The 14,468-nt window shown below is 39.7% G+C and overlaps 1 protein-coding gene across 2 annotated transcripts in view; it reads left to right on the forward strand.

Moving 5' to 3' along the window:
- ELMO1 (engulfment and cell motility 1) overlaps nt 1–14,468 on the forward strand; it is a 315,735-nt gene that overhangs the window by 74,344 nt on the left and 226,923 nt on the right. For both annotated transcript variants that reach the window (XM_032700433.1, XM_032700439.1), the window contains exon 6: nt 6,508–6,558. In XM_032700433.1, coding sequence (XP_032556324.1) covers nt 6,508–6,558 — 51 coding nt within the window. The remainder of the gene's footprint in view (nt 1–6,507; nt 6,559–14,468) is intronic.

Below are 14,468 nucleotides of genomic sequence, written 5' to 3' on the forward strand. Positions count from 1 at the left end.
CATTGAGTCAGTGTTGCTTTAAGGGAGATCTGCCAACAGGAACTTCGCTTCTCTTTCCTAAGCTGTTGACTTAGAAATGAACTCTATAACTCTATTATGTGTCATTTTGTCCTTATTTACAACTCGGCCAAACTTGTCCTCTTGAAAATATAATAGAGTCATTAACATAAAGTGTATTTCACAGCTCTAATTTTTAGTTATTGTGTTCATGTGGAGGAAGGTGTAATAAAATAGCAGTATGGAAATAGGAATGAATCTATTACTTAGTGATATAAACACCTGAAGAATGGCTGTTATACTGTTATACTTTAGGCTGGTTAGAAAAGTCTGAGGGAAGCTTTTTGGTCAAGGCTAAAGAATAGCACTGAGTGAGCTATGCCCATAGGAACCAATGCTTTTAGGTCTTCCTCAAATATATTAAGAAAACATTTCATTCCAACCAGTTACAGTGAACTGCATCTTGAGGCATTTTGCTGGGTATAACAGATTATTAAAATGATAAGACAAATACATGGCAAAACAAATTTCAATTTTGCCTGATAAATTTTCCAAAGTGTCTCTTGAGCAAAGCTCTGAATAAATAACTTGCCTATTTCAGTAAGATTTTTTTAAAGCTAATTCGCATAGCTTTATCCCTCTGCTTGATTTGGTGGACTCTGTTAATGCCTGAGGCTGGCTTTCTAGATTCAAATCTCCTGCATGTGTTAAAGCAGAGCTTTGAGAAGGAACAGAATCTGGTGGCAGATAGTAATAGAAACGTAGAATCATTTAGGTTGGAAAAGACCTCTAAGATCATGAAGTCCAACCATCAACCTAATGCTGCCAAGTCCAACACTAAACTGTGCCACCAAGTGCCACATCTACACCTCTTTTAAACGTCTGCAGGGATAGTGACTCAACCACTGTGCAGCCTGTTCCAATGCTTGGCAACCCTTTCTGTGAAGAAATTTTTCCTCATTGGCCTTCCTCCTGATTCTTACTTATAAAAACACTTAACCCTATTGTCACCATCACTAAGCTCTATACAGTCAAAACACTCCCTAAGATAGAGGGCTGTCCTACCGCCTCTCCTTCCTTGCCTATCCCTTCTGAAATGTTTACTGTTCAAGTACGTTCATGTTGCTCCAGCTGGTGGAATTAGAAGGCAGAGGGTCCTAAGATATGAACACAAGATGAAATGTCCAAGTATCCTCTACTTCCTGCTGTGTTATGCTCTTTGTCTTCATGGTAGTATTTGGCTGTCTGATTGAAAACTCATCTTGGAATTATTACCTACCTAATTAGAATAAAATAATCCTTTGATATATTATATTCTATTTTGCTAGATTTTGATACTGTGAGCAGAAAAGGTCTATGGCAGATTTTGGAACATTTAGGATGTCCCCCCAAGTTCCTTAAAATGATCATCTCACTCCATGAGGATCAGCGCGGCCAAGTCAGATATGGCGATACACTTTCTGAGCCCTTTCTAACAACTAATGGTGTGAAACAAGGCTGCGTTCTTGCACCAACCCTATTCACAGTCTTTTTCAGCATGATGCTCCAAAGGGCCACGGCAGACCTCCAGGATCAAGATGGTATCTACATTCAATATTGTACTGATGGAAGCCTTTTCAACCTAAGGCGACTGAAGGTCCACACCAAGACCTTAAACCATCTTGTCCAGGAGCTGCTTTATGCTGATGACGCTGCCCTTGTTGCCCACACAGAATCAGCTCTGCAGCGTTTAACATCCTGCTTTGCAGACGCTGCTGAGCTCTTTGGGCTGGAAGTCAGCTTAAAGAAGACTGAAGTTCTCTATCAACCTACACTTCAGGAAGTCTTCCATCATCCCCATATCACCATTGGCCAATCAGAGCTCAAATCAGTCCAGCAGTTTAATTACCTAGGTAGCCTCATCTCCTCGGATGGTAAGATTGACCGGGAGTTAGATAACAGATTAGCAAAGGCATATAGTGCTTTTGGAAGACTCCATAAAAGAGTATGGCGTAATAAACACTTGAAGAAAAGTACCAAGATCAGTGCTTACAAAGCCATAGTGCTGTCTACTCTCTTATATGGATCAGAATCATGGGTCATCTACCGCCACCACCTGCATCTCTTAGAACGCTTCCATCAGCGCTGCCTCTGTACAATCTTAAACATCCACTGCTCAGATTATGTGACCAATACATCTGTTCTAGAACAAGCAGCAGTTACAAGTATTGAGGCCACGTTGCTGAGAACTCAGCTGCATTGGGCAGGGCACGTCTCCAGGATGAAGGACCACTGCCTCCCTAAGATCTTGCTTTATGGTGAACTTGCCACCGGCTGCCGCAAGAGAGGAGCCCCGAAGAGGAGATACAAGGACTCCCTGAAACAACATCTCAGCCTTGGCCATATTGATCACCATAACTTGTCTACTCTGGCCTCCAATCAGGAGGTCTGGAGACACACTGTCTATAACGCTGCTGATGCCTTTGAGAACACACGCAGGATCACTCTTGAGGAGAAAAGACAACGCAGAAAGAATTGTGTCTTGCAGAATATACCACCTAAGGAGTCTTTCTGCTGTGCCTTTTGAAACCGGACATGTCTATCTCGTATTGACCTCATTAACCACCAGCGTGCTTGTAACAAATGTGGATAGAGCCTCCTAAATCTTCGTTTGCGAAGCCTAGCCATGATTTTGCTAGATATAATATTGCAAATGGGACTTATTTGTACCAATAATATAACTGCTGTTTTAATCCTAGATAACATTTACAATAAACCTATTTTCTTGTTATGGAGTTTTTTAGAGCCATTTTGGATAGTACCATTGGATAGTTCCTTCACAGCTCAGGATTAAGCTTTCCTAATACAACAGCATGAACAATAGCTACAAACCTCCTGTACACTTGAGAAACAGACCAGGAGTATCTTGGAAAAGGGTCTGTTTGTTTTTGTCTTGTTTCTTTTTTTTTTTTTTTCCACCATAGGTGGTGGTGAACCCTGTCCTAAATAGCAGTGTTGCTAGTAAGTATGATTGCCAAAGCTGTGCTGCTGTAATGATGTTCTGTTATCCTGGAAAAGAAATCCACAGGATATCATCCCTGAAACTAAGCGGATTAACTGTGTGTAAATGTTGCAATTGAAATTAACTGGCATGCTGACTACTGCATCACACAGTTGATGTAGGAAATCCTCTTGGCTTAATGGTATGCTTATACACTGTTTCTTGGTATGTGCTTAAGCCATTATTTAGAGTGAATAAACACAATTGTATTTTTTTATTGGGCAACAGCTAACCCTTTTCAAATTTTGGCTAGCTTGCTATGTCAGAGACTTGACTTTGAATACTTTCAGAGAGAAGGCGTGGGCGGTTTTCCTTAAGCCTTTGTTTAAATCAGGAGTTGAAGATGAGCTCTCTATCTGTTGAGGTAGCAACAACTGAATTTACAGTAGAGGACAAGCACACCCACCTTGCTCTGAGGCAGACACAATGAAAGGTCCGTGGGCTTTGTGTGTTATGGGCTCTAACAAACTTCATACCTTTGAGTCTGAAATCTTTGGTGTTTCAGATTTGTCTTGATGATTAAACAGAAGGACTCCAAAGAAAACATCCAGTGATGCTTTTAATACTCTGCATGTTCTTTTTCCTCTGATATTTTGTATATAACCTGCTGACATAAGGTTACTCCGGAAAATAGTACTTCTCTTGTTTATCCCTATGTGGTATCTGAACTTTGACCTGGTTATGGGCTTCCCTTTTTCCACTTGGTTTTAAATTCCTATAACTACTGAGAAATAGTGTATTTTTAACAAGGTATTTTTCCTTGCTAGCTTGGTTGTAGATTCAATCTATGCAATTTATCTTCTGTAATTAGAGGTTTGGTTTTTAACCTGCATGATTTACACTGTAGAGAATATATCAGATTAAGACGAAGTTTTTATGAGTTAGAGTTTCTGTTTGTGACAAAACTACTGTAATTGAACAAACTGTGGAGCATGGTTTCAGCTGAAGAAACTATGAATTAATGTAATTCAAGCTGTGACTGACATCTTGCTGCTCCCAAAAAGCTAAGATATAATTCCTCCTCATACTTCCCTTCTTCTCTTTTCATCCACTGCTTCTCTTCTCCCAAAGATGTGATCCCACCATCTTTCTTGGATTTGCGCTGTTGCTGAACTCTTGTAAAGCTTGTTTGCGTCTATTAACAGAAAACTCTCGTCTTTACTGCTGGAACTAATTTCTGCCAGGTTAGTGAGACTGACCCACAAATAGATCTGTCCAGTGCCAGAGCTCGTACCAGGTGGAAAAGGAAGCACACAGGTGGGAGGTAGAAGTACTCAGTTGTTCAGCAAACTCCTCACGTCTCTGGAGACTACTCTGTTGCCTTCTTACTCTGCGCCCAGCACCTCTTGTTTGCAGTGGACTAAGAGTGTTTACAGTGATGTTTATTGTGGCCTAGATTAAGTGACTTAACTTGCTAAACCAAAAACTCATTTGTACACCTGATTTGATAATTCATGTTAATTGCAGCAGGAAACATGAGAAACTTTTAAGCCTAAAGTTTTGCTGCTACAAAAAATAAGCTTGTGTGTGTGCTCTTATTTATGTTTAAGAACAGTCTATTTGTTTATTAGCTCCAATGTTTTCATAAAGATGTCGGTGAACTTTAACTTCTGAATGTGATTGGTACAGTTTAAGTTGTTCAAGTGTTGTCTGATTCCCTGATTTTAATATTGTTTCATGCTGGGATTTGCTGCCTTCCAAGTAAAACTGTGTATATGTGTGCACACACATACTCTGGCCTAACGCACCTGAGGTCCAGTGGCTTAGTCTAAGCTGTTGGTGGATGTAGATTTAGCCTATTGTCACTGTCTGTCCTAAAGCAATTGCTTTTATACAGTTGCACAAATCCAGGAGGTAACAGTTTAAGCCACCACAACTGTTTGTGTGAAGTGAGTTTGTTTCAACACTGACTGAGATTAAACCACACAAATGCACTATTGCCACTTCACACAGATTCCTTAGACATGATGAAACGTAGCTGGGTCTGGTGCTGTTTTACTACAAGAGGAGAAAATCTGGCACTTTGTTTTTGCTGTGGGAAGTCACCCTGTATTTAGCTGCTCACCCTTTGCCCCAGCCTGGCTGGCCTCCCTGAGGCTCTTCTGGCAGAAGGAGACTGCTGAGGGCTGAAATGAATTAGTTGCATATATAGGCAAAGATGCTGTAAGAAAGCTTCTGCCTTGTACCCCCTGTGTTGTCTGGCACTTCAATTATTTCAGTTAGAGTGAAGAAGTCTTTGTGGGTGGAGAGTAGCTAGTACCAATCCCACAGACAACTTGGATACCAAGAAAGAGACAATGTACTGGAGTTTTATTTTGGGACTGCTTGACCTCATTTCAGGCGAGATTTATCTGTTTTTTAGCATTTTGGATTTGAGATGTGTCAGAATGGGAAGAAGAAAAAGGAAATAAATTTGGGAAAAACTGCCTGAAGAGAAATACACCTTCTGGGGTTTTTTTGGCTAAACACCAGTCTGCAAAAAGCTTGCAATGTGGTCTTCAGTACAAAATTAGCTCTTCTCTCTTAAACTGTTAAGGATTCCTCCAATTCCTTTGACAAGTTAGGGTATCGGCTCACGAACAAGCTGCTGAACTATGACTGATGTTGTGACTGTGCACTGCGCTATACACTGTTAGTATGTTCATTGTGCTAGGTACCTTATTCTCCTAGCCTGTGGTGAACAGGAGGTAGCTTGTTCAAGGAGGGGGAGGCTCCCCTATGCTTGCCACAGGAGAAGACTGTGCTCATGGGCTTTGACCACAAAGTTGTAAGGACACCGTTAAGAGAACACCATAGCTTATGGCATGGCAGCTTTTTCATCTACCCATAGCTTTAGTTTAATTGAACACGTTATGTGAGCTTAACCAAAGGAAAATGTTTAATGCCCCCTCTTTCTGCCAGCTGGCTAAGGAGAAGGGCTTATGGCATGTTTGAACTTTGCTTACTGCTAACTTGCAGTGCTTTTTTTACTTTAAGGGAGAGTACAAAGTCGTGGTGGCAGAGTTCAGTGGGTAGGTTCCAGTGGTTTAAGTCAGCATGTTCTTGTTATAGAAAATAGAGAGCCAGTGGGATAAATTCTAAATCCTGCAGATGTTTAATGACAGGTTTCAGCAAACTTACAAACTCTTCAAGTATGTACAATACCAGAGCCAGACACCATGGACAGTATATTTCAAAGAAATATTTAGAGGTTGCCAATGGAAGCTAAACTTTGAAAAACATGAAGTCACTCTTGAAAGGGTTCAGATTTGCTAAGTATCATGTCAACAGCCACCTATTTCTTGAAGCTAATGTTATATGCCTCAGTGAGGAAAATACTGTATAGTTGTTAGCTTACATGTGAAAGAGGGAAGCTTTTGCATGCAGACAGGGGAAAATACTGTTGCGTGTTTAGTATGACATTCTGCTCAATGCATGTTTCATCTTTTTATGTGAGTCCTCAATGAAACCTTTGGATTTTTCTCTTTCAGAATCGTAATGAAATAAAAAACGGAGCCATCCTTCGATTAACAACATCTCCAGTGAGTTACTATTCTGCTCTTCTCTTCCTTCAAAGTGAAGGTTCGATTAGTAAATCATTGTGAACTAATGGATGTATTTTTAAGGTTTATCCACAGTGTATCCCACAATCCTCCTGCAAAGGTTATGAATTATGGAAGCAGGGGTGATATCTCTGAGTGGGTGGGGTTTTTTGTGTCTCACTTTTCTTCCACTGGGAACAGCTTTCATGTCTGAGATACCTCTGTTTTCATCCTGACATTGCAGCCTCACTCAAGTTGCTCCTTTTCTGCCCCAGAGCTCAAAGCCATGAAGTCAGGAGGAAGGGCAGGGATTTGAACCATAGAGACCTCTGTTGGTAGTCTCAGGTCAGAGCTTTCCTGCTCTCTGGGTTTGTGTTGAGTGTAGCAACTGTAACAGTGAGATTTTATGGGATGGTGGGGTTTTTTGCTGGTGTGTTTTCTGGGTGTTTTTTTTTTAATTTTTTTTTTTCCCAACACTATCTCCTTGCCAGCTTCTGAAAAGCATGGCAGAGTTGCTGGTTGCCTTGAAATGGTCTGAGTTGAGCAGTACTGGTGCCACATGCTGAAAGCCACTATTAGTCCTGGAAGATGTATGTCTAAGGCAGCAGCAATCCCATTTTGTTGCTGACAGCTGTAGTGTTCCATTAAAATGCTTTACCTCTTCATGGTGGTGTTCTAGCTTCTGCAGATTCAAAGCATTATTATGACCAAACTCTGCCGCCCAGTAGCTTATTAACAGAAAGCACTTATCAGCGGCCAACTGGGCAAAGGCAAGAGATCTCCATTATCCTTCATCATCTTTTTCAGTGGTCTTTGTATACAGAGTTTTATAGTCATAAAAATAAACAGCAGTTTAAGACCATGGCTCTGTCAGGGTCTCTGTGTGACTCCAATCTCTTGGCATATGTTGCCAGAACAGCCTTGTACACTGAGAGGCCACTCGCTGGTAGAGTAAACCCCATTTGGAGGAACTTCCTCAGAAACAGACAACCCCAGCACCAGGTCCTTCTAACCTCTGGGACTTCTTAAGAACAAATATCCTCTCCAGTACTGCCCAGACTTGCGATCTCATGGAATCAAAACAACATCTGTGGTTCATCAAGAACCAACATGGTCCAAATGCACTGTACGATTCTTTTTGTGTAACCACAGCATGGAGTAACCCCATGAGATGATTCCTGGAATCCTCCCCTGTCTCAAAATCCACAACCAGTTGCACCATGCAAAACTGAAGAGAGGCTGTGCTGCCACTGATCTGTGAAACTGGCTGGCTCGCTGTCTTCATGATACTTGGATCAAGCAATTAGAAGTGTGACCTACAAACACAAGAGGCAAATTTTGGATGTATAACTTTCTGGTACTACCTATGGGCAGGAAGGTGTGATTTTGTGTAGGGCCATCATCTGCTTGGTCAGTTTCTTTGGGGACTAACCAAGACAGGAGTCCTTAGGATGCTGAGATATTTCTTGTTGCTTACCAAATTATGGACTACTCTGGCACTGGCCTGCAGTTATGAGTGACTCAGCCATCCTGTTTTAAGATAAAGGCTGGTCTACTCTTGAGTATTCAGTATTGATATTTATCCCAGAACCAGTGTTTGTTTTCAAACTTACTGATGTTTTTAAAAAGTTTTTTAGCTTTTTCCCAAAATCAGAGAGGTAGTTTAGAAGGTTTTGAAGGAACAGATTGGCTTTTGTCAGATTAGAGAGTATTTGTATTCTTTCAGTAGATACAAAATGAAGTTCTGCATGTTACCGCTCTACAGTAGTCTCTTTACTCTTTAAGGTACTGTTGAAATGGTCATCATAGCAGTACCTAAAATAAATAGATTAAAGGCTTTCAAGCTGTGGTTTTTAAAGTGGTGACCCACACAGTGCTTGTCGTTTACCCTGAAAAGCTAACAGGCCATCTGTTTCCATTTTTTCCTCTGAAATTCCATATGAGAGGAACAGTAGTTGGAAGAGATAATGTGAAGAACAGGCTGCATGATACACTCCTGCAAAATGGGAAAGATGCTTTCTTAGCTGTTAGTACTGGGTGGGCAATGTTTTTCTAATCATGTGAAAATATTAAGATTCTGAATTCCTCTCCCCCCGCCCCCCATTTTTTCTATCGTACAGTAGTATAAAGCTGAAACTGTCTTTTCCCTTCCACTAGAAAAAGAAAATCATACCAATAAAAATGCTTTATGAAAAGGTGGAGGAATTAGGAAAGAAGAGAAAGATTGAGAGAACTTAAAAGAAACCACATATGGGTTATGCAGTTTCTGGGATAGTTTCAGAAAGGCCCGAGCTGCCTACTTCCTGGCTGTTGTGGGGGAAAAAAAATCTGTCCTGAAGTTCAGAAGTCTTTTGAGGAAACCTTTTTTTCCTTGAAGAGTTGAGAGGAGTTGAGTTGACCAGTTCTGAAGGCTGCATGAACTTAAAATGCTTTTCTAGTGATTAATTTCTATGCAGTTTATTACCATGACAGCCAGTAGTCTGGCTGTACCCATTCACAGTTGCGTGGCCTGAATCATAGAAATTTGGATGAGGAGGATGAGATACGATCTTTTTGAGTCCTGTTGTCATAAGCCTCAAATTTTTTTATTGCTCGTGTACCCAGAATAGGTGCTATTAAAGATTAAAAGGAGAGAGGAAAGAAAGGTAGTTGTATCTAGAAGTAGAAAACCATAATCTTTTGGGTTGTCTTTTTAAAATTAGATTTTAAAATTAGATTTTAAAATTAGATAGATTTTTAAATTAAAATCTATCTCCTCAAATCTAAATGTTAAATATTTTCTCTTTTTTAGTCTCGAGTTTGGATTATTTTGTGTGTGTATACAGGGATCTTTTTCTGAAAACCATTGTTAATATTGCAAGGGCAAAACTGCAGTTATGGTGTGCTGCTAAATCCATTATAAATACTTGCCTTGAGAGATTTACAATGTGCCTATTTTAAATTTCTTTGAGTTAAAGGTTTGCAAACGCCGGTCGTTAGGCCTGGTGGGAATTTGAGCTGCCTCTTTGTTTCCGTAGGTCTGTTTGCTAAATTTGTGCCATTCTCTGAAAAGCTGTTTTTTTCTAAACAATGCTATTTTTTTTCCCCTCTGTAAACCGCTCACCACACAGACACTGTTTCCTAGGTAACTTGAGTACAGATTGAATTTCTCTCATATTATCCCTGTTCCTATATCATCATTCTTATTTACTTTAACCTCTCCTATCATCTTTCTTACCAGCTCTTTGGGCCGTTGTGTGTTTTTGCAGTTTTCTGTGACCTGTTTTCCCCCTTTGTCCATTTGCATTTCTGGAGGGACTCATCAAAAGTTTCTTATGCAACATTTCTTTGTGTCTGAACATATGTGACAGTTGAAATGCCGTATAGCTATTGCCTGTTTTGTGATACCTGTATTCGAATGCATGGTGGGTAGGTGTATAAATGAGCTGTTAATTGCTCCCGAGTGTGAGACTGATCCAAAAGGAGTTTTGTGTCCTGCAATGCAGCAGAGTCCAACCTTTTAGTCTGTGCAACTGCAGGATTTCTTCAATCAGATCCTGCAAATCCTTCTTCAAATGACTAATCTTTTTTAAAATATGTTAAAATACTGAGAAAATTAAATTAAAGGAACTGGCTTCCTTTTTTTAATTTAATAATTTCCTGACAGAAATGGTTATTTGAACACGAACTGTTTATTTAAAAGTGGCTTCTTGGGCACTTACAAAACATGCCTTGCTCATTAACTATATACCTTAAACAGTGAGTCAAGGGGTAGCCTTTTCTGATGTGGTTTTTATGGGGCCCGATAATTTATGTTTTTCACACGTTTTTCTTTGATCCCATGGTCAGAGATCAGTTGAGTTTTCAAACTTGTAATTTGTTTGTAGGCAGATGCATTGCGTTTTTATCATGAGCAATCATGTAAATAGGGGTGTTCAGTAATAGTCATCATAGTGTTTTCTCTGAATGCTTGTACAGATAGGAGGAACGTGGGGTTTTATTTATATGTGATCTAAACAAGTTTTTTTAACCTGTTACTGCTTATAAATCTTAATCCTTTATCTTTAAGGAAATGTTTAGGATTTGGTCTATGATCTTTGCTCTACAATTGCTTTAATATATTCTGTAAATGCATAAATTTTTGCAGTTCTAACCTATGATTGTGCTTATGTTTATCATGTAATGGTAAATTAGTTGTTAATTGAACTTTATACCAGAAGCATTGACCATGGAGGTCAGTAAGCTACTTTTATATTTGTCTTCTCATAGTACAAGACAAAGATTAGAGAAGTGAAGTTGGATTTTGTCTTTTTATAGATAAAGGTTTCATTTCGTTTTTTCAGGTTTCCAAAGACATGTTTTGAATAGTAAGCAAAAAGGATTGTTTCAAATGCAGCAAGAGGGAAAAATGCTTATAAAACATTGAGAAGTGGCTACTGATTGCATAAACTTATTTTAGACATATTTACATAATACATATGATTATGTATCTATAATGCTTTTGTCATTGATTTAATAAGTGACTCTAGATGTGACCATTTCTCTATTTCTGCTCCCATAATTGCGTATTGTGATTCCATAGGACTGCTCAATGTGTCATATCTGTACGGGGCTTTAGATGTGGAAATTGTGCTTCAGTATTCATGTAAAAGATGTTAGCAAGTAATTATGTACTAATTAAAATGGAATCTTACTAATTAAATGGACTAATTAAAATGGCCCCATAAAAACCACATCAGAAAAGGCTACCCCTTGACTCACTGTTTAAGGTATATAGTTAATGAGCAAGGCATGTTTTGTAAGTGCCCAAGAAGCCACTTTTAAATAAACAGTTCGTGTTCAAATAACCATTTCTGTCAGGAAATATCTGTCTGATACCTATCTGGTATCAGACACTAGTCAGTCTTGGTGGGTCTGTTGAATCTGGTATGCACACAATGACAATTATGTAACGTATCGACTCCATTGCTCTGTGACATATATGCAGTTCTAGGTAAAGTAGGAACAATCCAGGAAAAAGCAGCAGTTTAAACCACCGTGGCATTTCAACACCGAGCAATTTCAATTAAACCACAGAAATGCACCTGTTTGGTTAGTACAAAAGTGTATTTGATAGTTACCGATGGTCTGAATGCCCTTTTTCTAGCAGAATGTTGACTAATGTGACAGGAATCTGTAAAGGATAAAGAAGACAACTAATTACATAGGGGTAAAACAGCAATTTAAATCAATGGTCCAAATTTCTTCCATAGCACATTTATGTTTGATAGTGGTTGCTTTTGGATCTATGACCTCCCTCTCATCCTTACTCGTTGTGTTTTGTACTCTGTAGAACCCTGAGTATGTCTGGTTAATAAGTTGCTTTCAAAGTTTGCACAAAGTGTTTGGTGGCAAAGAAATGATAATTTGATTGGTAGAATCTCTTGTTAGGATGATCTTGGGATTCTTAACCTCCAAATGGCTATTTAAGTCTCTAAGCAAGTCACATTCTGGATTTAGGTCATTAGTTTTCTCTTTAAGCTGACAATCTCATCAAGCTGCTCCTTTTAAGCACTGCTACTCCCTATGGGCAACCTTTCCGAATGTCCTTGGAGCAAGTCATTTAAGACTAGACATGCAGTTTATGCCACTTGACAGCCTTTTGAAATGCTGGGGCTTTTTACAAGCTTCCCTTCCTTCCCTTCTTCTAAACAGGAGAGCAGTTAATTCTGCCTTTCATTTACTTGAGCAGCCACATGTCTGTTAATTCCCTCTAATGATTCTCAGTTGTGGAGGTTTATATATATTTATTCTTACCTGAATGATATTTCAGTAGGAGTACAGACATGACAGCCAGCTCTCCTATTGCTTTAATGAGCTGTGCTCTCTGTCCATCCACTGATGGCTTGTAAATCATTAAAATGGCTCTCTGGTAAACATTCGGAGCATATTTCATCTGGGTTTCATTTTTTAATGCAGTCATAAGTGAACTGTACATTCCATAAGCACGTATGAGTGCTATGGCAACAAGAACTAGGAGGCTTGTGAGAACTGCATGATGTTCATCAAAGCAATATATTCACCCATCAGGTATTTGGGACAACATCCAGTGTGACTTTTGTCCATGTTTCCAGTGAGACATATACCAGCACTCTTGCTAAGATAAATATTTGTTTACCCTTTATTCAAGATTTCCTCTGCCCTTGTCCGTTCTTTTTTCTTCCAATAGTAGAAGGAGCAAAGTTTATTGGATGCAGTGTCTTGCAAAACTTGTTTAATGGAAGAAAACTACAGCTCTGTGTAAACTTTGGTGATGGAATATTGACATAGCCAGATAAAGCCTATGATGATAGTAAGTGCTCTTTTATGTGCTTAAAACAGGGCTGAACCACTTTTGTAGCATGGATTTTTGTGCTCTGTAGAGGGTACCAAGCTGTGTCTGAGTGAATATTTTAGTTTTAGTCTGGTGAATTTCAAAGCTATCACTGACTGTGGAGGAAAGAGGATTAACATATCTCTGTTGATAGGTTGGTCCCACTCATGCTACTGTTGTGCACTGTAGGTGAGCTGTTAGTGCACATCCCTGTACTGGTGTTCTCAGTTTGGGGGAGAGGTAGGATTAGCTCTTTCCATGCTTGGTATTGATATGTGTGTAATGGAACTCTGACTGGACTGGCAGCAGCAGTTCACCAACCCAAGGTGTTCATGCTAGGGCCAGAAATGTCTCCTCAAGAGAAAGGGTGAACCACAGATAATCTGATGTCAATGTGTATGAAGAGAAGGCATTGTTTACACAGCACATTTTGGTGTGATGTGAAGGAGTTCGGAGGAGGATGTTCTCCTGGCTCTACTTACGTGTTTTCTTGCTTGCTTTTGTGCTACGCAGGCAATTGCAGTCCCTGTCTGTTTGGCCACAGCTCTGCTGCCCAAAGTTTGCCCACTCAGACTTACTGGTTGAGCAGCTCAGGAGAGCCACTCAGTCACACCGAACTAGCTGTTTTGTTCATCTTTTCTATTTGTTTCATTTTCACTGAGTCCAGGAGCTTTCAGAGGACCAGGTTCCCATGGAAAGCTGGAAGAGCTGTATCCTTCAGTAGGCAGATAGTGGGGGTGGAAACTTCCCAAATCTATGGCAAGTAGAAGGCATGTCCACAGATCTTAATGAGCTTAAGGTTAAATGTGAGCAACCATGTCCAAAGTCAGAGGAATGCAGCTGCCATGGCAGTACTGAAGATTTTTCAATGTTTCTTTTCTGAAGTGGTCAGGAATTCAGACATTGCATGTACTCTGAGAAACGGTAATGTTTTGAGGATGCTTTGCATCTCTGAGTCTTCCTGAGTTTTTATAGTGGGGAATCTAGAGTAAGAAACAGCTCCATGAATGAGGAAGTTTGCTAAGGTAGGTGTTGGCTGTTGAACTTCTGGTTCAGGTAATAATAGTTGGTCTGAGTTTTTGTAGCTAATTATACAAGAGTACTTTAGCAAGATTTGCTTCACCCTCTCTGATGAAGGAAGAGGGTTGGAGGAAGTATTCTGTTGTTACCCTGGAAGTTAAAAGTTAGTGGTGTCTGCTTTTACTTTTTCCATGGGCTTTGGCAAATGGTTTACCCTACCACCTGCTTAAGCTTGAGAGATACTCTTTTAGTACCATTTGAATAGATGTTGCCATTACACAGAGACTCTATAAGCCCTTGTTTCCCCATTAGAACTCAAATCCATTGGTAGAGTAGGTAACTTAGAGTGGCAGAAAGACCTTTTGGATGACAGGTTTCTGCCTTTTTATAGGTAATGTAACTGCTATTGGTAATGTAACTGTAAATGCTAAGCTGCGTCACCCTATACTTTAGGCATGAAAAAGCTCAGGACTGAAGATATTCCATTTCTTCTCAATACTCTCTTAACTGAAGACGTTAACCACAGTTATACTAACTAGAAGGTATTTCCTCCCTGTAC

This window comes from Chiroxiphia lanceolata, chromosome 1, assembly GCF_009829145.1.
Source record: "Chiroxiphia lanceolata isolate bChiLan1 chromosome 1, bChiLan1.pri, whole genome shotgun sequence".
Classification (NCBI taxonomy): Eukaryota; Metazoa; Chordata; class Aves; order Passeriformes; family Pipridae; genus Chiroxiphia; species Chiroxiphia lanceolata.